Source organism: Carcharhinus amblyrhynchos, chromosome 6 (genome assembly GCF_965287045.1).
Source record: "Carcharhinus amblyrhynchos chromosome 6, sCarAmb.v2.hapA, whole genome shotgun sequence".
Lineage (NCBI taxonomy): Eukaryota > Metazoa > Chordata > Chondrichthyes > Carcharhiniformes > Carcharhinidae > Carcharhinus > Carcharhinus amblyrhynchos.
The window spans coordinates 79914934-79940121 of record NC_137329.1 but is presented as its reverse complement, the minus strand read 5'-3'; the positions used below and the strand labels follow the sequence as shown (position 1 = coordinate 79940121).

Below are 25188 nucleotides of genomic sequence, written 5' to 3'. Positions count from 1 at the left end.
TACAATCTAGTAGCAGACTACATTGCTGTATTTTACCTGGTGCAATGTTCCGTACTTGTGAAACAGCATATTCTTGCATCAGGAGTAAACTGGCAGTAAAATCATGGCAGATATGTATAATATACTTGCTACATTCAACACAATTTTATGGGACATACATAAGAAAGATGTTATCATGATGTCTCAATGAATCTGATTAACTCAAATTTCATGCTTATATCACTGCGATGAATTGGAGCTAAATACATTTACAAACCTACCGGTCATTTAAGCTCAAAAATGTATTAGTTGAAAATGAAACTGGCAACAACAGCTGCCAATAAAGGATGACAGAAAAGATTTTATGGAAACCCTTTTTTGTTAAAATTCACTATTTCAGAGTTAATGTACATTCTTTCGTTTAATATCGACACAGAGTTCGAATTCTTTTTTAAGATAACTTTCATGGGAATTCAACAAAGCTTACTAAATTCTAACCTTTCAATTACTGCATGTGCCATAACACATACTGGATAAATAAAAATTAATTCAAAAGTTTATACAACATATTTTGCAAAATATTCCTATAAGAGCTTTATTTATTTTGTTTGTTTGTTTGAGAACTCAAAATGCTAGTTTTTGGAAGTAATACAAAGAAATTATGGCACAGAAACAGGTCATCCAAGTCCCTTGATCTGTTCCAAGTATTTAGTCTCCACACAGGGAGGTGGGGTAGAAAGGAGTTAACAATTCACTTCGGATTACAGTAGTAATAACAAACTTCATAGTCAAGGATTGGAAGCTACAGTTTGCAGTCCAGACAGATGGATGCTCTGGTAACTGCTGGATAAGGACGTTTCAGAAACACTGATAATCATTATAGAAGGAGATAAGAGGAGCCACAGCGGGGAGTCAACAATATTAAGAAAGAAGAGGCTGGAAGTACTACAAAAGAAGTCCAGGAAGTTAGAAAGCAGTGTCAAAAACCAAATTTCAAGGGTTGCAATCTCTGGGTTATGCTCTCTGTCATGTGCTAGATTAGGGAAGCATAAAACAATTAGGGATATCAGCATGTGGCTAAAGCAGTAAGGTCAGGAAGATGGCTTCTGTTTTATTGACACCAGTTTCGGGGAAGATGGTAGCTGTTCTAGTCAGATAGGCTACATCTCAATAGGAAGGGAGGTAATGAAATATTGAAAATGAAGTCTCATTTGAACAAGGGAGCAATTGGCAGGGGAAATAAAAGCATTCAAAGGAAGCAACCTAGATGCAAACGAAACAAAAATACAAATTACAAAAAATTAGCAAAAGTAACATGCAGAGGGGATAACAAAATATTATAAAACTCAGGTGAAAGGTAAATATGAAAAGACAAAGAAGAAGGTTGTGTACTACGTTGCTTAAAGGTGTGGGAAATAAACTGGAGAATTAGAAGCAATGTTATAGCAGGGAAATATAGATACAATAGCAACAACCTATGTCTTACTAAGGAAATTAAAAATATTAAATAATATTTTTAAGGAGGGAAGAAAGAGATAGGAAGAAAAAATGGTAAAACTGATGAAAATAAATGTGTTGTTTAAAGAATGGGAAAAATCAAAATAGTAGGTCAGAGACTAAAGGACTGTTTTTTCTATTGGAATTGTACTAAAAAGCCCCTAATTTTGGGAGGGAAATAGATAAGCAGATCTATAGACAGATTAGAGAAATTACATGACAAAGAATGTCCAGCACACGAACAGTCCATTCACCCCCAAATGCTCCATGTTGGTGTATTTGCTCCATACAAATCCTCAACTCACTCATCTATATCCTTCTATTCCTTTCTCCATCATGTACTTCCTAGTTTCCCTATAAATGCACCTCTGTTATTCACCTCAAATATGCAATGCGGCAGTGAGTTCCACATTCTAACTACTCTCCAACTAATAAATTTTCTCTCGAGTTCCTAATTGGATCTTTGTGATGGTTTTATACACAAGGCTGCTACTTCTGGAATCTGGGAGATGTAAAAATACCTTCTCTACGTCCATCCCATCAGACCCCTTTGATTTTGAAGTCTTTGATTATGTCAGCCCCTCAGCCTTTGGTTTGCAAGAGAAAAACGCCCAAATCTCTTTAGTCACTCTTGATTATTAATCAAATGCACCTTATTACTAAGTTACTGCTCTAAGAGATTTCAATTATTGATTCTTGATTGGGACCGGGAGGGAGTAAATGTAGAAGAATTCTTGAAATGTTAGTTTCGTCGAGCAGTAGGTTCATGTGCATGTAAGGAGAAAAGTATCATTACAGCTCGTTACAAGTAACCAAAGATGAGCTGAATCTAGAAAGGAAAAAAGTGAGCACAAACACAACGGTGCTAGTTTGGAATAGGGTAGATTTTACTAAGAACAGTAAGCTAGAACTAGAAAGAGAAACTATTACACTGGACTTGAGATCAATAATGGGAAATGTGTTTAAAAAAGACTACAATGTTGTATCATTGAAGTCTCCCACCCAGACTACATTCTGTGCTCTTTCCACCCTCAATGCTTCTTCCAATTGGTATTCAACATGAAGGAGTACAGATTCATCAGGTGAGGGAAGGCAGTTTTCACTAGTTTTACCATTTTTATCTTACTTCTTTCTTCCTCTTAATAAATGTGGAGCAGTGGTGTAGTGGTAATATGATTGATTAGTAAAGGACACAACCTCAAATCAAAGCAGGGCAGCTGGTAAGAATTTAAATTCAGTTAATGAATCAAGAATTGGAAAAACTGGTCTCAGTAATGGTGACCATGAAACTACTGTCCACTGAGGTAGAAACACATCTGGTTCACTAATATCCTTTAGGGAAGGAAATCTAGCCGGTTTTGTCTGGTCCATATGTGACTCCAGACCCATAGCAATGTGGCTGACCCTCAAATGCCTCCTCAGTTGTATCAAACCTCAACAGAAAAGAATAAAGAATGAAATCGATGAATCAATGGGCATCGACCTAAGAAAATGACAATGGCACATCAGCATAGTCGACCCTGCAAAAAGCTCCTTACGTACATCTGGGACCTTAAGCCAAAATTGGGAGAGTTGTCTCACAGACCATTCAAGCAACAGCCTGACACTGTCATACTCAGAATCATATTTTACAAATACTTCCTCAGACACCATCAATACCACCCCTTGGGCATAGCTTGTCCAACCCGAGGGCAGACCCAGCACAGGTGGCATACAGCAGAAAGGAATTGCCCTGAAAGGCCTCAACTCTGGATCACATGAAGTCTCATGGCACGAGGTCAACCATGGGCAAGGAAACCGCCTGCTAATAACCACATGCCACCCCACCTCAGTTGATGAATCAATACTCCTCCACGTTGAACACCAATTGGAAAAAGCACTGAGGGTGATAAGAGCATAGAATGTAATCTGGGTGGGGGTCTTCAATGTCCACCACCAAGAGTGGCTCAAAACATTATTACTAACCATACTGGTCAAGTCCGAAAAGACATAAAAGTATCGATAGAAGTGACCACCACACAGTTCTTACACAGACAAAGTCTTGTCTTCACACTGAAGATACCCTCCATCATGTTGTGCGACATTATTGCCAGGCTAAATGGGATACATTTCAAACAGATTTAGTGACTCAAAATGGGGCATCCATGAGGTGCGGTCAGCTGTCAGCAACAGCAGAATTGTGCTCAACCACAATCGGTAACATCATGGCATGGCATACTTCCCCATTCTACCATTATGATCAAGCCAGGGATCAACCCTAGTTCAACGAAGAGTGCAGGAGGGCATGTCTGGAGCAGCACCAGGGATACCTAAAATAAGGTGTCAACCTGGTGACGCGACAACACAGGAATACTTACATGCCAAACAACAGAAGCAGCAAGTGATAGACAGAGCTAAAAGATCCTACTACCAAGAGATCAAAGCTTTGCAGCCCTACTTACATTCAGTGGTGAATGGCAGTGGATAATTAAACAACTAAGAGGAGGAGAGTCCACAAATATCCCAATCCTCAACAATGCAGAGTCCAACATACCAATGCAAAAGACGAGGCTGAAGTATTTGCAACCATCTTCAGCCAGAAGTGTCAGGTGGCCTATCCATCTTGGCCTCCTCCAAAGATCCTCAGCATCCTCTAAAAATTTGCAGATTAGGTTGATTGGAAAAGTTTAAAATTAGAAAAGACTGATCAGGAGATACCAGGAAGAAACTCTTTCCCCCAAGGTAGAGACCATTTCAACATTTACAAATAATTTTTATATTGATAATTAAAGGAAAGGCAAATATAAGAGCCTTAGGACCAGTGGCCAAATTGATTTACAACTACTGATCACGTGGAGGATAAACAGCTGCATTTGCTGCCAATGCACAGCACCTGCAGTTGTATAACAGGCTCAGGTTAAGAGATGCAATATTTATAGGGGGCGATGTGCAATAGGGTGCATGTGTGGCAATTATTGGCCTTAGGAGGAGAGAATTGTTGTGAATTTCTAGTATGGACTGACAGTGATCTTTTACAGAGCATTATAAGGGAAGGATTTTCAGATGGGAATCTAAAATCTTTGTCTTATGGGATATTTGACAGCAATCATATTGGTCAATGTATCTAAACTTAGTCTCACCATCCCAGTAAAGCTTGTCCATGTTGCCTTGTCATAACACTCTCAGAAACCAACAATCCACCTACGCCACTGGAATAGAGCAACGGAGATTAGAAACACTTGCCTACATGATTGCTGTAAAGTATCCCAAAAGGAAAGAATTTAATTTCCTGTCTGCAAATTCTTCTCTCCTCCTTCCTGCCGCTTAGTTCCAGAACGCAAGCTCCAGCAGTGACATCATTGGATTTCTGCATATGTGTAGACCAGTGAGTGTGCACAGATGGGCATTGGTGGCCATTTTGTGTGATAATACTGCCTGGTCAGGGGAGACAATGAGGATAAACACAGACTGTTTGATGTAATTTTTAGGTAAATCTATATGGCGAGGATATAGGGTAATTCCCTTACCCCTTTTCTGCAATCTCTGTTATGTTGTTGCGGCAAAGCATCAACTAGAAGTCAAAGTAGAAGGTGTGGGGGTTTGAGGAGGGGGTGGTAGTGTGTAGAGATGAGGGTTCTGTAAAGAAAGGAAGAAGTGATGGAGAGAGTCGCCAACAGGCTGCCATTAATGCTTGTGAACCGTCAGTTGAAGAATGGTATGATTGGGGGTGTTGGACCAGCTCACCTATCCTTCCTTTAGATCGCAGGAGGAGCATGTTCTAGTGAGACCTCAAGGGAACAAAGAGGACAATATACCTTTAAAAAATAAAGAGAAATTAAGATTTTTTTCATGCAAAGTGAAAGATAAGAGAAAGAAAATATTTTCAGTTTCCCTACATTATTTTTTAAAACTGCCTCCTGCCCTCATGAAATAATCATGAATTGAAAGACTCCATCAACCCAGAAAACACATCTTTTATCCAAACTGAACAAAAATCTACAATCAGGCTTGGAAACCATTACCCAACAATGATCTTCAAAAAAAAAAGCACCACAAAAAACCAAACAGCTCCACTGAAGATTACAGGTTGTACTAGACTGAGCAGAGGCTGTTGTCTTCGTACAATGCAGCCCCTGCTGAATTTGTAGCAGCCACTGCAAAAATAGTGAAGCCCAGCTCCAGCTGCACTAAAAGAAACTTCTCATTTACTACGCTTAACAAACTAATTATGTGAAAATCAATGATGAGTTGCTGCTCTCTCCGAGGCCCACTAAGATGTTATAGGTCCTGTAACCAATGATAATTCCACAACGGTAAAAAGCAGTTAAACAATCATAATTAATGATACATGTGGAGGCTAACCCCCTCACTCAAGACTGCTTTCTTCGTCTTTGACTGGGCACTTCCTTGGAGGACCTGAATTTGATTTTGAACTTAATTGTACTTGTAAAGTGATTTGAATTCTGTCAGTGCTAAGCTTGAGAAAAAAGGGCAAGAAATGTTGGCATAAATAGGTCTACTATGTAAAGACAGAAAAGACATGGCAATTACGAACAAATTCAATATGCAATAAAAGTTTCTAGGAACGGAATGAATATGGTGGTCCATTTATGATACTAATCTGTTTACAGTCAGCACGGTTCTGGATGTGTTAATTTTCACTGCACTTACATTGCAGGGCAGATTATACAACTCAGAATCACAGAATTGTTACAGTGCAGAACGTTTGGCCCATAATGTCAGCACCCGCTCTCCGAGTAAGCGGTTTATCATTCCATTTACTGGTCTTCTCCATAAAACCCAGCACTTCCTTTTTTTCAGTTAACAGTCTTCTGAATGCTTCAATGAACCTGCCTCCAGCACATTCTCAAGCCGTGCATTCCAAACAACAACCATTCGCTGTGTGAAAGCGTTCTTCCTCATGTCGCTTTTGCTAATTACTTCAAATCTATGCTCTATCCTTCTCGATCCTTTAACAAATGGGAACAGTTCCTGCTTATCTATTCTGTCCAGGCTACTCATTATTTGAACACCTCTATCAAATCTCCTTATGGCCTTCTCTCTTCCAAAGAAAACAGTCCTAGCCTCTCCAATCTATCTTCGTAACCCAAGCTCCATTGTTATGAATCTTTTCTGCACTCTCTTCGATGCCTTGCTGAGAATGAAGTACCCAGAACTTTGTATAATAGTCCAATTGAAGTCTCATACAAATTCAACATAATCTGTGTGTTCTGGTAATTTATGCTGTAATTAATGAAGCCTGGGGGAGTTGCACAACTGGTTAAGGAGGATATCACAGCTGTACTCTGGGGGGACACTTTGGAGGGCTCATACAGTGAGGCAATATGGGTAGAGCTCAACAACAGGAAAGGTGTAGTCACGATGTTGGGAGTTTACTATAGGCCACCAACAACCAGCGAGAGACAGAGGAACAGACATGTAGCCAGATTTTGGCAAGGTGTAAAAGTAACAAGGTTGTTTTGGTGGGAGATTTTTACTTGCCCTATATTGACTGGGACTCAGTACTAGGGACATGGATGGGGCAGAGTTTGTAAAGAGCATCCAGGAGGAGTTCTTAAAACACTATGTAGATAGTCCAACTAGGGAAGGGGTCGTACTGGACCTGGTACTGGGGAATGAGCCCGGCTAGGTGGTCGATGTGTCAGTAGGGAAGCAGTTCAGGAAAAGTAACCACAATTCAGTAGGCTTTAAGGTACTGATGGATAAAGGTAAGTGTAGTCCCCAAGTTAAGGTACGAATTTGGGGGGGAGGGGGGGTGGGAAGAGAGAGAAAGAGAGAGAGAGAGAGAGAGAGAGAGACTGAAGAATGTAGATTGGGGGCGGATTTTTGGGCGCAAATCACTATCTGGCACGTGAGAGGCTTTCAAGTGTAAGTTGATAGGGATTCAAGACCGGCACATTCCTGTAAGGAAGAAGGATAAGTATGGCAAGTTCTGGGAACCTTGGATAACGAGAGATATTGTGAACCTAGTCAAAGAGGAAAAGGAAGCATTTGTCAATGCTAGGAGGCTGGGAACACATGAAGCAAGTGTGGAATACAAGTAGAAAGAAACTTAAGCAAGGAGTAAGGAGGGCTAAAAGGGGTCACGAGAAAGCACTGGCCAGCAGGATTAAGGAAAATGCCGAGACTTTTTATAAAGAGCAAGAGGGTAGCCAGGGAGTGAGTTGGCCCACTCAAGAACAAGGGAGGGAATCTATGCCTGGAGCCAGAGGAAATGGACGAGGTATTAAATGAGTACTTTGCATCAGTATTCACCAAAGAGAAGGACTTAGTGGATGATGAGTCTGGGAAAAGGTGTGTAGATAGTTTGAGTCATGTTGAGATCAAAAAGGAGGTGGTATTGGGGTTCTTGAGAAACATTAAGGTCGACAAATCCCCAGGGCCTGATGGGGTATACCCCAGAATACTGAGAGGGGTAAGGGAGGAAATTGCTGGGCCTTGAGAGAAATCTTTGTATCCTCACTGGCTACAGGGGAGGTCCCAGAAGATTGGAGAATAGCCAATGTTGTTCCTTTGTTTAAGAAGGATAGCAAGAATAATCTAGGTAATTACAGGCTGGTGAGCCTTACATCAGCGATAGGGAAATTATTGGAGAGGATTCTTCGAGACAGGATTTATTCCCACTTGGAAATGAGTGGACACATCAGTGAGAGGCAACATGGTTTTGTGAAGGGGGGTTGTGTCTCACGAACTTGATCAAGTTTTTCGAGGGAGTGATGAAGATGATTGATGAGGGTAGGACAGTGGATGTTGTCTGCATGGACTTCAGTAAGGCCTTTGACAAGGTTCTCACGGCAGACTGGTACAGAAGATGAAGTTGCATGGGATCAGAGGTGAGCTGGCAATGTGGATACAAAACTTGCTCGGTCAAAGAAGATAGAGGGTAGCACTGGAAGGGTGTGTTTCTGAATGGAGAACTGTGACAAGTGGCATTCAGTCAGGGATCAATGCCGAGACCTTTGCTCTTTGTAATATATATATAAGTGATCTGCAGGAAAATGTAATTGGCTTAATTAGTAAGTTTGCAGATGACATAAAGGTTGGTGGATTTGCGGACAGCGATGAGGATACAGCAGGGTATAGATCAGTTAGAAACTTGGGCGGAGAGATGGCAGATGGCGTTTAATCTGGACAAATGTGAGGTAATGCATTTTGCAAGGTCTAATACAGATAGGAAATATACAATAAATGACAGAACCCTTAAGAGTATAGATTGGCAAAGGGATCTAGATGTACAAGTATACAGGTCACTGAAAGTGGCAATGCAGGTGGAGAATGTAATCAAGAAGGCATATGGCATGCTTGCCTTCATCAGCCAGGGCTGAGTTTAAAAACTGGCAAGTCACGTTGCAGCTTTATAGAACCTTAGTTAGGCTGCACTTGGAATATAGTGTTCAATTCTGGTCGCCATGCTACCAGAATGATGTGGAGGCTTTGGAGAGGATACAGGAAAGATTTACCAAGATGTTGCTTGGTATGGAGGGCATTAGCTATGAGGAAAGCTTTGTTCTCACTGGAACGACAGAGGTTGAAGGGTGATCGAATAGACAAGATTATGAGAGGCATGGATAGAGTGGATAGTCAGAAACCTTTTCCCAGGGTGGAAGAGTCAATTACTAGCGGGTACAGCTTTAATGTGCAAGGGGCAAGGTTTAAAACAGATGTACAAGGCAGATTTTTTTTTTACACAGGAAGTAGCTGGTGTTGGGACTCGTTGCCAGGGGAGGTAGTGGAAGCAGATACGGTAATGAGTTTTAAGGGGCATCTCGACAAATACACGAATAGGATAGGAATACAGGGATATGGTCCCGGAAGGGTAGAGGGTTTTAGTTAAGTCAGGCAACATTCGTTTGATCAAACATTTATCAAACATTCATTTGATAAGGTGCCTCATAAAAGGTGCTACAGAAGGTTAGGGTGCACGGAGTTGGGGATAAGGCGTTAGCGTGGATAGAGGATTGGTTGTCTAATAGGAAGCAGAGTTGGTATCAATGGGTGCTAATCTGATTGGTGGTTGGTGACTAGTGGAGCGCCGCAGGGATTGGTGCTGGGGCCTCAGCTATTTACCATTTATACAGATGATCTTGGAGGAAGGGGCTGAGTGTAGCGTGACGAAATTTGCTGATGACATGAAGATGAGTGGAAAAGCAAATTGCATGGAGGGTGTGGAAAGACTGCAGAGGGATCTGGATAGGCTAAGCGAGTGGGCGAAGACCTGGCAGATGTATAATGTTAGCAAGTGTGAGGTTATCCACTTTGGCAGAAATAATAGTAGGAGGGATTATTATTTAAAAGGTGAAAAGCTGCAGTATGCTTTGGTGCACAGGGACCTGGGGGTCCTTGTGCACGAGTCGCAAAAACCCAGTCTGCAGGTACAGCAGGTGATCAAGAAGGCGAATGGAATGCTGGCCTTTATAGCGAGAGGGACAGAATATAAAAGTAGGGAGGTCTTGCTGCAACTGTACAGGGTACTGGTGAGGCCGCAGCTGGAGTAGTGTGTGCAGTTTTGGTCGCTGCACTTGCGCAAGGATATATTGGCCTCGGAGGGAATGCAGAGGAGGTTCACTAGGCTGATACCAGAGATGAGGGCGTTGGACTATGAAGGGAGACTAAATAGACTGGGTCTGTACTCATTGGAGTTTAGAAGGATGAGGGGGGATCTTATAAGATAATGAAAGGGACGGATAGGGTAGAGGTAGAGAGATTCTTCCTGCTTAGAAAGGATAGCAGGACTAGAGGGCACAGCCTCAAGATAAGGGGGGGGGGGGCAGTTTAGATCGGAGTTGAGGAGGAACTTCTTCACGCAAAGGGTGGTGAATCTCTGGAATTCTCTGCCCGTTGAAGTGGTGGAGGTTACGTCGCAAAATATATTTAAGTCACGGGTAGGTAGGTTTTTGATAGACAAGGGAATTAAGGGTTATGGGGAGAAAGCGGGAAAGTGGAACTGATCCACTTCAGATCAGCCATGATCTTACTGAATGGGGGGCAGGCTCGAAGGGCTAGATGGCCTACTCCTGCTCCTATTTCTTATGTTCTTATGTTTAACATGGTTGGTGCAGGCTTGGCAGGCCGAAGAGCCCGTTCCTGTGTTGTAGTTTTCTTTGTTCTTTGTTACTGCATGCTTTATCAACCTGCTCTGCCACTTCCAGTGACTTATGCACATATACACCCATGTCCCTCTGTTCCTACACCCCCTTCTGAGTTGTACTTTTTTTTAAATATTGCTTTTCTATGCTATTCTAAACAAAATGAATCATTCACATTTCTCTGCACTGAACTTCATCTGTACAATGGCTACCTGTCCGCCAACTTGACTATGTCCTTTTGAAGATCTACAGTATCCTCCTTGCAGTTCACAATGCTTCCAAATCTCATGTCATCCGTCAATTTTGAAACAGTGCCCTGCACTTAAAGATCTAGGTCATTAATATATATCGGGAAGATATCCAATCAGGGTTCCAATACTGACCTCCTAGGAAATCCACTAAAAACTTTCCTTCAACCCAAAAAGTAACTATTATTTGCTATTCCTGCCATAAAACTGAAAAGACTGTACAAGACATTTTAGAAGAAACATTTTCAAATCTATCATTTTATGTGGAGATGCGCGTTGATGCCATGGACTTGTGAAAAGCCAAAGCCCCATGTTACTGACAAACTGTCAGAAAGTGAAAATATATTAGAAATACTAATACTCTATTATTATACATTGATATTGCTGTATGGATTTTAGGAAAGCACTTGGTACCACATGAAATGGCTGGTTAACAAAAGTGAAATTGGTTAATAAAGGTGAAGCTCTTAGAATAGGAGATCAGCCAATTGGATAATGTTTGTATTTCAGATTGGAAGGTGGGAGGCAATGTTGTTCCCATGGGTCAATGCTGGGACCACTGCTTTACTTGCTATATTAAATGACTTGGATCTTGGAATACTAAGTAAAATTTCAATATGTACCTATGATAGCAAGCTTGGAGCAATTACAAACAGTGAGGATTTTACAAATTGCCTGCAAAAAGACATAGACGAGCAGAACAGACAGACAATTGGCAGGCAGAATTTAATATAGTGGAATAATGCATTTTGGCAGAAAGGATAGTGAGAGATAAGGGGCAGGATTTTCCAGCTGTGCTTGCCCCAAAACTAGAAAATCCCACCCGAGGTCAATGGACCTTTGCATGGTGACCAATGTGATTCCAGTGGTGGGCGGAGTGGGAAAATTCCTCCCACAGACTTCACGGCACAATTCTAAAGAGTGCAGGAACAGGGGGACCCAGAGTGCATGTGGATCAATCTTTGAAGCTGGCAAGACACATTGAGCAAATGGTTTGCAGAGCACATGGGATCCTGGGCTTCATAAATAGAGATATTGAGTACAGAAGCAGGGAAATTATGCTGAACTTCTGTAAAGCTTTGGTTAGACTCCAATTAAGTATTAAGTCTACTTCTCATCACCAAACATCAGGAAAGATGTGAAGATCTTTGAGAGGGTGTGGAGGAGATTTAATCAAATCCTGTGATGGAATCTTAGTCACAAGGTTAGTTGGGGATGAGGTTGACAAGAAATAACTCTTCCCATCAGCTGATCATGCAGTTGACTAGGGACGCAGATTTAAGATTCTGGGTAGGAGAAGCAGGGAATTTTTTTTATATGGCAAGTAGTAACAACCTGAAACCTGCTGTTCACAAAAGCAATGGAAGCAGAAATTATCACTGATATCAAAAGGATGGAAGGAAATTGAAGAAAATAAATTTAAAAGGCTATTGGGTTCAAGAGGGGGAATGATATGACTGATTGCTCCATGAGCTCCCACTGTGCCACCAATGACTATGACTTTGACTTTCCTTCTATTCTACGAGCTATAACTTTGCTCACAAATGTGGCACACTATCAAATGTCTTTTGGAAGTCCATGTACACCACAACAACAGCACTGCCCTTATCAACCAATCCTCTGTTTCTCTAATAATTCATATCTGTCCATGTTATGATTAATTTTGCCTCAAATTATTGTTTCTAAAAGTTTCTCCACTCCCAAAATTAAACTGGCTGGTGGGTCTTTGTTGGGTTCATCTTTACACCCCTTTAGGAACAAGGGTGTAACATTTGAAATTCTCCAGTCTTCTGGGAGCACCCCTAAGGAAGGCTGGAAAATTATGACCTGCACCCTTGAAATTTCTACTCTCATTTCCCTCAGTATCCTTAGGTGAATCTCATCTAATTCTTGTATTTTCTCAACTTTTCAGTATAGACAGTCCCTCTTTTTATTAATTTTAAATCCTTCTAACATATTAAGTATCTCTTCTTTCACTGTGGCCTGGTAGCATTTCTTGGTAAAGAAGGATGCAAAGTATTAATTTATTACCTCAGATATTCCATCTGCCTCTACGAAACGTCCTTTTTACTCCCTAACTGGCCCTATTCTTCCTTTTATCACTTTTTAGAATATTTTTATGTCTATACAAGATTGTGAGGTCCTCTTTTATGTTAGCTGTCATTCTCTTTGCAGATTTCCTCTTTGCTTCTCTTATTGATTTTTCATTTCCCCTCTGAACTTTAAAACAGCTATTTCCTCATAAGACAACGCTTTCTTCCCAAGAATCAGTCATCATTACAAGGGTCATCAATTTAAAATCATCGCCAACAGAGATAAGGGGAACTTTCCATTACATGAACGGATTGTTAAAGCACAGAATGTTTTTCCACAAGGACTGGCTGAGAAAGAGACCAGAGCATCTTTTCATGGGAATATTGATAAATAATAGTAGATTAGGGAGGCAGAGCACTTCATAAAAAAGGAAGGACTATTGGACTAGTAAAAATATACTTGATTCGGAGGGCTGCAATGAAGGGTCACTAAATTGATTCGTAAGATGATAGGATTGCCCTTTAAGGAAAGGTTAAATACCATGGGCCTATATTCCCTCGAGTTTAGAAGAACAAGATGGAGTCTCACTGAAATATAAATAAAATTCTGAGGGGGACTTGACAGATTAGATGTTGAGAGGCTTCTTCCCCTGGCTGGAGCATCTAGAACTAGGGCTCATATTCTCAGGTTATGTGGCCGACATTTTGGACTTCATTCAAAGAATAGTGAACCTTTGGCATTATCTACCCCAAAGGGCTACAGGTGAGTGTTTGCAAGACTGAGTTTGGTAGATTTTTGGACATTAAGTGAATCAAGGGATATGAGGATAAGGTAGAAAAATGGAGCTAATGAAGAAGTTTAACCATGATCTCGTTGAGTGGGGAACAATCTTAAGAGGCCGTCTTGCCTACTCCTGCTTCTTTATGTACCTATGTAATCCCACTAATTTGGGGAGAAACCTGGCTTTTATGCAAAATAACTCAAAGACTTAGCATGTTTCTTTTTCAGTGAGTTTGCAAACAACACTATTAAACAATATTTAATAAATGAAAAGCCCTTGGATACCCACTGCACATGCATAAAATATGATCTTCAAAAATCCAACAGATGGCTGAAAATTAATTTTACTGAAGGATTTTTACAACTAAGCAAAGTTTCTGCACTGGAAGTATAACAGGAGAAATACTCTCTTTTCCTAATCCTGTAACATCCCAGTTCCTTTCATCTGACACAACTTGCTTCAAACATATTTCAGTAGCTAATACTTCTAAGTCTCAATGTATTCCCTTGAGTCCAGATGATGGAAGAATAGTACAATTCAGTTATTTATGATTAAAGGATTTGCTAGCAGAAAGAAATTATTTCTATGATGGAGGAGACCAGAACAAAAGAGGTTGGGGGTGGGGGTATAATCTTCTAAATTAAAGTTGGTTATCGAGGGGTAATGTCAGGAAACACTTTTTCACTTATAGGGTAGAGGATCAAAGTGGCTCAATGGCTGATAAGGCAAGATCACCCATGATCTAAATATCAGGTTGTTGTTGAGCTAAATGGCCTACTTCTGTTCCGATGTTCCTAATTTATAAATCACCCCTGTGGTGCCACGTGTAATCACTCCCTTATAAATGTTCACATAATCTTTAATGGAAAATGGTAGAATAATCTCAGCACAACACAAAGCTCTCTCAGTATTTCTAAACCATGACAATTCACAGAACACTACGACATATAAATTCCACAGCAAATGTGGTGCAGGCATCTCACCCCTACAGCTACATTCAGTGTCATAGAATCTGCAAATAATCTTAATGCCAATGCTTCCAAACAAACAAAAATAACAAAACTGGATAATTGCCTCAAGTTTCTAGCTGTGTATTCCAGTGTATCCATTGTGTCGCCAGATAATCATATGTAGCCTCCAGTCTCAAGAGCGTCCCGCACGATAGATGTTGGTGATCATAACAGGAGTAGTACGATGATATAGAGAGGAAAAAAACATCCTTCTTTAAAGCAAATGTATAAAGGCAAAAGATTTCACTTCTACAGTTAAAATACTTCATTTCCAGTATTTGAATAAGTGCCAGTGGAAGCAAAGAGAATTATAATTGTACCTTGCACCCAGGAAGACTCGGTCTGAGCTTAGTTTATTAATACACTTGGGCTGGTGGGGGAGACATCATATTTTGTCTCAGAGACAAGAAATATAAAAGCAACAGATTCCCATTTCTGATTGCAATGCAGGGTCTCTTGTTGAAAAGTGCATATGTATGGTGGTTAGGTCATTTTCATCAGAAATAGTCTGTTGACACCCACTACCTAGCACCAGACATGAAACATATTTGCTTAGATGCGAAATTAGTGAGCAGCTGGTGCTATGGAACCACAATGAGTGAGAGCAGAAAAGTGAAGAGGAGGAGAGTAAAGCAAAAAAAAAAGAGAAATACATTGAAAGCTGCCTTCACAAATGCATCAGCAAACTGGTTCTGTGGCCTCAATGAATGTTCCAGACACAGACACAGGCACATTTCACATTCTGACAAAAAAGACAAACCAATCAAAACTGAAAACATGGATCTCTCAAGTGAAGACTTCCTCAGCAGATGTTGGTTCTTATACATTTACTTCCATCCAAATGGGAAACTGAATGGACAAGGAAGATCACGCTGCAATGGCAACATCAGAAAGAAAAGCACTCATGACAAAATAAAAACTAACTTTCCTCAAAATGTCTGTGAAGACGACCATAAATGTAGTAACTTCAAAGGAAGCCAAACACTGCTTGTTCAGCTTAAGAACAGCTACTTACAAAACATTTTTAAAAAACAACAGGCCACATTTGTGATTCATAACAGATGATTCAGCTGTTCATATAGTTTCTAATTCTAACTACTGATGCTGATTGTGATAATCTAATCCATGACAAAATCTTTCAGCTTCCCAAAAAGATACATAATCAAACAGCTTAGTGAATGAAACTGAGATATACTATGTAAACGGTTTTCTTTCTAAGAATAATGATCAAATATGGCCATTGTATTAAATATTATCAGACTGACCAAAGGTACCCACCATGGTTTATCTCTCGTTACTTTGGAAGGAAAGACTGCCTGGTGCTGCTTATTATTGGAGGTATGTAGATTGTCTTTTGGTGACTTGAATGGCTTGGAGTTGCTACCAATTGGGGTATGGCTACTGCAGGCTTTGGATTTCATCGAGACTGGTGATGTTGTGGAATTGGAGGTTGACGAAGCTGGTGAGGGGGTTGCCTTACATGACGAACCATGTCTCCTATCTGAAAGCAGAGAGCAGTAATTAGTTAGTAAACTGGATGACACAACTGCAGAACTGTTTACAATTCATTACTTTTTTTCGAAAAGTTGCCATGATTAATAAATGAAAAACTGATCCATTCAGATGTAACCACTCCAGGCATAATTTCAGCACACACAGTTTCAAAGATATGGGTAATACCAGGAGATTGATCTTTCAGCAACACACACTGGTAGATGGATCATACTGAACATTATAGTAGATTGGACTATATGGTGATATTCATTGGTTGTTATACAGGAACACCAATTAGTAGATGGAACATACAGCAACATCACATTTATGTAGCACCTTTAACATAACAAAACATCCCAATGTGCTTTACAAGTGCAATATCAATACAAATTTTGACAGACACAGAGGATGATATCAGGCCAGATGACCAAAAGGCTGATCAAAGAGGTAGTTTTCCAGGAACACCTGAAATGTAGACAGGTTTAGAGAAAGAATTCCAGAGGTTAAGAGCCAAGGCAGCCTAAAGCACAAAAACTAATGATTAAGCAATTAAAAATTGGGGGTTCTCTGGAAGTAGGAGAGTACTTGAGGTTGCAAAAGCTTATGGGGAGGTAGGCAGAAGGAGGCCATGAAGCTTTCTAAAAACAAGTTTAAAACTGAGACGTTATTGGACTGTAGGTCAGCATGCAGAAGGATGAAAGATGAATAGGAACAGCTGAGAGTTTTGGATGAGCAAAAGTTGATGTATGATGGGAAGTCAGTAAGAAACACCTTGTAATAGTCAAATCTAGAGGCAGACTGAGTATCAACCAGTCAATGGGTAATATTGCAAAACACACTGACAAACCTAGTGTGAGTTGATCATGGGTTCAGGATCAAATCGAGTGGTGGAATCACCAACAACTGACACTTCACCAGAAAGTACTTGCATCTGCATAGCACCTTTAATATAAAATGTCCCAAAGCATTTTGAAGGAAATCATGACACAGAATTTGACACTGAGCCACATAAGGTGACAGTAATGCAAATGGCCAAAGAGTTAGGTTTTAATTTTTATTAAATAAGAAAACAGATTTTTCTTATTCTTTCATGGGATGAGAGTATTGCTGGCTATGCCAGCATTAATTGCCCATCCCTAATTATGCTTGAGAAGGTGGCTGTGTGCGGGCTGCCTTCTTGAACCACTGCAGACTCTGAGGTGTAAGTACTCCTACAGCAGTTAGGAAGGGAGTTCCAGGACTTTTATCCAGGGCCAGTTAAGGAATGATAATATAGTTCCAAGTTAGATGGTGTGGGGCATGCAAGGGAATTTTCACATGGTGATGTTTCTGCGCATCTGTTGCCTTTGGAAGGTGTTGTTGAAGGGAGCTTTGGCGACTTGTTGCACTGCATTTTCAAGATAATACACACTGCTGCCACTGTGTATCAGTGAGGGAGCGAGCGAATGTAGATGGGGTACCAGGCAAGCAGGCTGCTTTATGTTGCATGGTGTTAAATTTCTTAGTGTTGTTGGACACTCACTCATCCAGGCAAGTGTAGACTATTGCATCGCAGCCTTGACATCTGCCTTGTAGATGCTGTTTAGACAATGTTGCTTTAAGTTCATTTGTTATAGTTAACATCTTAAAACTTGTTATGTGATCCTTCCAGTCAATCATTTGAAATTCTGATATTTTTAAAAGTTATCAATCACTATGGGGATCGTAACTCCCATATTAGCCTCCATTGTGTTGTGTCCACTAACACAAATCAGCAGCTCAAAGCAGTTTGATTGTCCACAAGGAACCACAGTTATTTTCCCTCTGATTCCCATTGATCCAACACGCAATCAAATGCTGTCTTGATGTCAATGGCAGTTACTCTCATCTCACCTTTTAAATTAAGTCCTTTTGCCCACATTTGGACCTGGACTTTAACATGGTCTGAAGCCAAGAAACCCTACTGGATCTCAAACTGAGCATTGATAATTAGGTTGTAGATTAGCTAATGCCGCTTGATAGCACTGTCAATGCCAGCTTCCATCACTTTGCATATTGTTAATCAGATGCAAGTGTTAACTGAGAAACCCTGGTACCCCATCCCGAAGCTACACAGCGGCAGCAGCAGTGTGTATTATACTGAAGATGCAGCACAACAGCTTGCTGATGGTGCTCTGGAACAGATGCAGCAGCAGAATTGTGTTCAACCACAATTCCTAATCGCATGGTCCAGCACATTTCTCACTCTACCACTACCAAACTGGGGGATCAGCACTGATTTAATAAATAATTCAGAAGAGCACATCAAAAGCAGCAAACACACCTAAAAATGTGGTGCTAATTGGTGAAACTATAACACGAAGCTACTGGCATACTGACCAGAGAAAGAAGCGTGCAATGAACAGAGCTACGCAATCCCACAACCACTGCATCAGGACAAAGCTCTGTAGTCCTGTCAAATCCGGGCATAAATGGTGGTGAACAGCTAACAATTAACCTGGGGATAAGACTCCTCAAACGCCCCCATCCGTAATGAGGGGGGAGCCTAGGCATCAGTACGAAAGGAATTTGCAACCATCTTCAGCCAGATGTGTTGAATATATGATACATCCTGACCTTTTCCTGAGATCTCCAGAATCACAGATGAGAGTCTTCTGCCAATTCAATTCATTCCACGTGATCAATAAACAGTTACAGGCATTGATACAGTGGAGCTGATGGGTCCTAACAACATCCCACTTGTAGTACTGTTCTCCAGAATGAATTGTTCTACTAACCAGCTATTCCAGGACAGCTGTAGCACTTGCATCTGCTTAACAATACGCAAAGTGATGGAGGCTGTCATTTGTTAATCCGTAGGCTACTCACCAATGCTCAATTTGACATTCATGAGGGTTTCTTGATTCCAGACCATGTTAAAGGCTCTGTCCGAACATGGACAAATGAGTTTAATTCAAAAGATGAGATGAGATGCCACTGACATCATGACAGTATTTGACTGAGTGTTGAATCAATGGAAATCAGAGGGAAAACTCTCTACTAGTTGGAGTCATACCTAGCACAAAGGAACTTGGTTGTCGTCATTTGTGGCCAATCATCTCAGTGCCGGGCAAACTGCAGGATAGTGACTTATGTCCAGCTTCAGCTGCTTCATCAATGACTGCCCCCTCCATGTGAGGTTAGAATTATAGATGTTCGTTGATAATTGCATATGGTCCAGTATCATTCACAACTGAGCAGCATGGTGGCACAGTGGTTAGCACTGCAGCTTCACAGCGCCAGGGACCCAGGTTCAATTCCCAGCTTGGGTCACTGCCTGTGCTGAGTTTGCACATTCTCTGTGTGTCTGTATGGGTTTCCTCCAGGTGCTAGGATTTCCTCTCACAGTTCAAAAGATGTGCTGGTTAGGTACATTGGCCATGCTAAATTCTCCCTCAGTGTACCCAAACAGGTGCCAGAGTGTGGCGATTGGGGTGTTTCCACAATAACTTAATTGCAGTGTTAATATAAGCCTACTTGTGACATTGATAAATAAATTTTAAACCCAGGTTCATTTCCAGCCTTGGATTTGCATGTCCTCCCCGTGTCTGTGTGGGTTTACTCCAGATGCTCTGGTTTCTTCCCACAGATCAAAATTGTGCAGTTTAGGTGGACTGGCCATGCTAAATTGCATGGTTAGGGGGACTAGTGAAATAATTGCGTGGGTTATGGGAGAAGGGGGAGCGGGGGTTATGGGAGAAGGCGGGGGGGGTGGGGCGGCTGCGGGTAAGATGCATTGTCGGCGAGTGGGTGCAGACTCGATGGGCCAAATGGCCTTGTTCTGCACTGTACGGATTCTATGATTCCTCAGATTCTTTAGCAGTCCATGCCTGCACATAGCAAGTCTTCAATAAGCTGATACGTGGTAAATAATGTTTGTGCCACACAAGTGCCAGGCCACGACCATCTCCAACAAGAGAGAACCTAGGCAACATCCTTTGACATTAATCAACATTACCATTGCTGAATCCCCCACCATCAATAACTTGGGGGCTACCACTGATCAGAAATTTAACTGGACTGGCCATATAAATATTGTGGCTACATATGCAGGTCTGACGTTGGGAATTCTGTAGCAAATAACTCACCTCATGACTCCCTAAGCATGTCCACCATCTACAAGGCACAAGTCAGGAATATGAGTAAATATTCTACGCTTGCCTGGATAATTTAAGCTCCAACAACATTCAAGAAGCTCAATACAATCCAGGACAAAAGCAGCCCATTTGATCAGCACCCCATCCCCCACCACCTTAATCGTTCACTCCCTCCATCACCGGTGCACAGTGGCAGCAGTATGTACCATCTGTAAGATGCACTGCAGTAACCGAGAATCTTCAACAGCACCTTCCAAACTGGAGGGCTCTACTACCTCAAAGAATCAGGGCAGCAGATGCATGACAACACCACCACATGCAAATTCCCCATCAAACCACACACCATCCTGATTTAGAAATATATCACCATTCCTTCACTGTCCCAGAGGCAAAATCCTGGAACTCACTCCCTTCCAGCTCAGTGGGTATATCTACACCACACTAACTGAAGCATTTCAAGAAAACAGCTCATCACCAGCTTCTCGAGGGCAGTTAGGGATGGGCAACAATTGCTGGCCTTTTTAGCAATGTTCACATCCCAAAATGAAGAAAAGCCCACTCTACACAATCTCCATAATCTTACTCCCACTGATCCTAAATTTTCAAACTACATAACCTCAGTTTAAGACCCATAAATCTAGAAATTTTCTCGATAGTCCCAGACAAAACTTTGTTTCCATTGCTCTCACTTTTCCCAGATCCCTGGTGCTCTCTCATAACACAATAAACCATTTTATAAAAACATATAAGATAGCAGGAGTAAACCAAAGGGCCACTCAAACCAGTTCCAACACTCAATACAATCACAGCTGATCTTCTGCCTCAACTTCACTTTCTGTCTGCCCCACATAGCTCTTGATTCCGAAAGACCAAGAATTTGTCTGTCTTAGCCCTGAATATATTCAATGATGGAGTAATTCACAACCCTCAGAGAGAGAATTCCAAAGATTCACAAGCCTTTGAGTGAAGAAATTTCTTCTCATCTTAGTCTTAAGATTGTGCCCCCATCTTCTAGATTTCCCCAGTGAGGGGAAGCAGCCGCTCAGTATCTATCCTGTCAAGCTCCTGTTTTATGATGTCACCTCGCATTCTTCTAAACTCCAGAGTGCGAAGGTCCAATTTACTCAGTTCGTCTTAAAGGACAACCGTCTCATCTTAGCGTAAAAAGATAAAGGATGAGATGGCACAGACATAATGTGATATATAAAAGGAACAAATGTGAGATGTGAAGAAACTTTCTCACACAAGTGGGATGCACCGCCGGGAACTGTGGTGGAGGCAGGTTCAACTGAGGCATTCAAGAGGGCATTGGATGATTACTTGAATAGAAACAATATGCACGGGTATGGGGGAAAAGTGAGGGGAATGGCATTAAGCCATAGTGCTGTTTCAAAAGCCAGTGCAGACAAATGGCCTCCTTCTGCACTGTAACAAATCTGTGATTCTCTCAGGAACCACTGCCCAATGGTATTGGCTACTTGCTTTAGCTTCCAGAAATACCTTCCCTAACATCTTCCTCTTCATCATGAAATTTATTGAAAGAAATGTTGTTACAATGGGGTCACTAAAAGTAATTAATAGGCATCATGTAGTTAAAACAGCACTCACACCTGTAATTCTAAGACTTGACTTTCTTCATATTTAGTGTACTTCGTGTTGCGTCAATTGGAACCAGGCAGAGAGATGCTGTTCTTGTAAAGTTTATGCTGCAGCGGCACAACTCGAGCAATCATTTTTTGGGGATTGGCACTTAACAGTGAGCTGCTTCTCACCTGAAGTTGCTGTACTGCCATAAACCTCACCATTATTTTGAAAGCAAAATTGTGCCCTGATCATGATGTCGCAGAAAGCAGCATTTCCTCCAACTCACAATGAGCAATGTTATTTAGTGCTTCGTCTGTCACTTCAGATATGAGTCATATTCCTGATATTACCCTTTACTGAAATCTTAAAAGTCAGTCAATTAATATTGGATGCTTCTGAATTGTAGCCAAAAATGTAAAAGCATTTCCATTTTGCACAATTCCTCCGATAATAAATCCTAAATGAGGTTCTGATTAATTAAGTACTAATCTTCTGCCCTTAAAGGGACCCAGCTTCATCTCATGAGCAGAATATTATATTGTGCTTTACATGGTATGACACTTCTGTCTTTATAAAGTTCCTTGCCTGCTGCTGCCCTGAGATAATTCTTTGTTTATAAATACAGCTTGCTACAAAAGAAAACATGGCACAGCGGTTAGCACTACTGCCCCACAGCGCCAGGGACCCGGGTTCAATTCCCGGCTTGGGTCACTGTCTGTGCGGAGTTTGCATGTTCTCCCCGTGTCTGTGTAGGTCTTCCCCAGGTGCTCCAGTTTCCTCCCACATTCCGTAAAATGTGCTGGTTAGGTACTTAGACCTGAACAGGCGCTGGACTGCGGCAACTAGGGGAGTTTCACAGTAACTTCATTGCAGTGTTAATGTAAGCCTTACTTGTGACTAATAAATAAACTTTACTTCATGAGCAAATTAACACTCAGGTTATTTGTCCACCGCATGCACCCATCACCCCTGAGTCAAAGTTTCAACTTAAAAATTCCCCTCCTTGTGTTCAAATTGCCTCCATGGCCTTACCCTTCCCAGTCTCCAACAGCTTCTAGCTCTAAAATACATTGTGACCCCTTACGCTTCTCTAGATTTGGTCTCTGGTCCATCCTTCACTTGCTCCCAAATGCAACTCTGGCAGGTGTGAATCTATCTCTTCCCCTAAGCTGTGGAAATTCACTTCCTTACCTTTCCAACTCTATCTCAACCTTTAATATGTTACACAAAATCCACCAATCAGCGATCCTCATACCCCCTTCGTTGGCATGGTGTAAATTTTTGTCTGATAACATTCCTATGAAAATTCTTTGGAAGGTTTTGCTATTTCAATGTCCAAGTTGTTGTTACTGTTGGCAACAAAACCCAGAAATGGAATTTCATCAAATATAGTATAAAGCCATGCAACCATCAAATATTTCAGAGCTCAGCCTCTCAGCTCCTGTTCCACTTCCATGGAAATCAGTGGCATTTCAATTTAAGATTGAAAGAAATCAGAATAGGCCCATTACAGGCTCAAGATACCAAATTTTAATGTTTAGCCAGTCTCAGTAGCACTGCTCATAGCAAGTTCAACCATTGATGTTTTGACAACACAAACTTTATATTATCCAACAGGAGCCTATTATTCTGCTGCCAAGCTGAAGCCCATGTTTAAACTGGCCTATGCTTTCCACACAACAAACTCTAATTGCTGTAAATAGGAACATAATGAGATAATTACAGATTGATTGCTGGTCTTGGGGACTTTGTGGATGTGACCTGCAGGGTGCTTGTAAATTTATGACACCAGCTCAGATGAAACTCCTGTGACATAGCTGTCTTTCACATCCACTATTTTGTTATTTTACATCTTTTGATTTCGAAGGGAATGAGTGGTGCCTCGCTCACCACTTTCTTACGGTTATATACATAGGGAATGAAGTGGTACAATGGAAGAATAGTTTGGAAACTGGTCACAATATCATTAGGTTTAGGGTAGTTATGGAAAAGGACAAGGAATTAGATGAGGGACAATATAGAATCACAGAATCCCTACATTCGGCCCATTGAGTCTGCATCAATTCTCCAAAAGAGCATCTTACACCCTCCCCCTGCTCTATCCATGTAACCCTGTGCATTTACCATGGCTAATCCACCCAACCTGCATATCTTTGGACAGTGGAAGGAAACTGGAACATCTGGAGAAAACCCACGTAAACACAGGGAGAATGTGCAGACACCACATAAACAGTCATCCAAGGCCAGAATTGAACACAGGTCTCTGATGCTGTGCTAACCAGTGCTAAACACTATTCCATCATGCCGTCCCAATGCATTGAAAAAGGATCTGGCACAGATGAAATGGAAACAAAGATTGGGAAGTAAAACAGCAATTGAATAATCGGAGACCTACAAAGAGGAGACAGTTCAGGTACGCAGTATGAGTGGAAGGAAAGATTTCCAGAGCTAGGATTTCATAGATGACTGAAGTCAGTTTAAAATGAGAGAAAACACAGATAAATGCCAGGTTCGTAGTGCAATTGAAAATCAGGCAGATTATATAAAGCATGAAGGACTGCCTTGATTTTGCATCCGGAATGGAAGTTGAGACCACAAACTTCTGACTGAGGGCAGAGTACTACCAAAGAGCCAAGGCATGCATACTATTGGATATCTCCCGCATCTCCAGACTCTGAATTCAAATTTATGAATTGTTGAATTATATAGAATGTACAAAGATATAAGCAAGACACAAGACAACCAGGGAACTACTGAGGTAAGCAATGGGCAACAGATTTGGAAAAGCAGCACAATTTAAAATGGTGGCAAATTCTGCTGTAATACCTATCATATACATGAATTGCAGGGCCATGGTGACCAACCGCCCCAGGTTTTCTAGAGCCTAACCTGGTCTTCTGTCCTGCATCCTTGGTCAGGCCTTCTTGAGATCTGCTTTTCTTCTTGCTGGAGACTGTTTCTGCTCATGCATTGGGCTTGGACTAAGTTTGAGAATGTCCTGTGGATGACTGGAGGAGCAGGTTGCAAGCAGGCTAAATGAGAATCGATGCAAGGGGCTGCAGGTCTCCCCTGCCCTACATACTCATCAGTTTCTCCTCCTGGGCAGCCCACTCTTACAGGCTCGCTAGCATCACCACCCCAGTCCCTAGTAGCTTGCCACACCACTCATATGCCAAGGTGTCTCTTAAATTTATTCCCTAAGTGGGTTGATCACCCTGTGTGGGGCTGATTGTGCAGACCAGATTGAGTAAATTTTCCGTGAGACTGCTTCTAGCTTCAGCAACTTACAGAACAATAAATAAATTAGCCAATAAGTTACAACTCAACTGTACGCCTAAATTGTCTAATACAGCAGCTGAT

General features: G+C 41.3%; 1 protein-coding gene across 15 annotated transcripts in view; it reads right to left on the bottom strand.

Annotated features, from left to right (window-relative positions):
- The window catches only part of LOC145344036 (ataxin-7-like protein 1), a 253456-nt gene that overhangs the window by 64004 nt on the left and 164264 nt on the right, over nt 1–25188 (bottom strand). For all 15 annotated transcript variants that reach the window (XM_080190772.1, XM_080190765.1, XM_080190766.1 and 12 more), the window contains one exon: nt 15914–16136. In XM_080190772.1, the coding sequence (XP_080046898.1) occupies nt 15914–16136 (223 nt within the window). The remainder of the gene's footprint in view (nt 1–15913; nt 16137–25188) is intronic.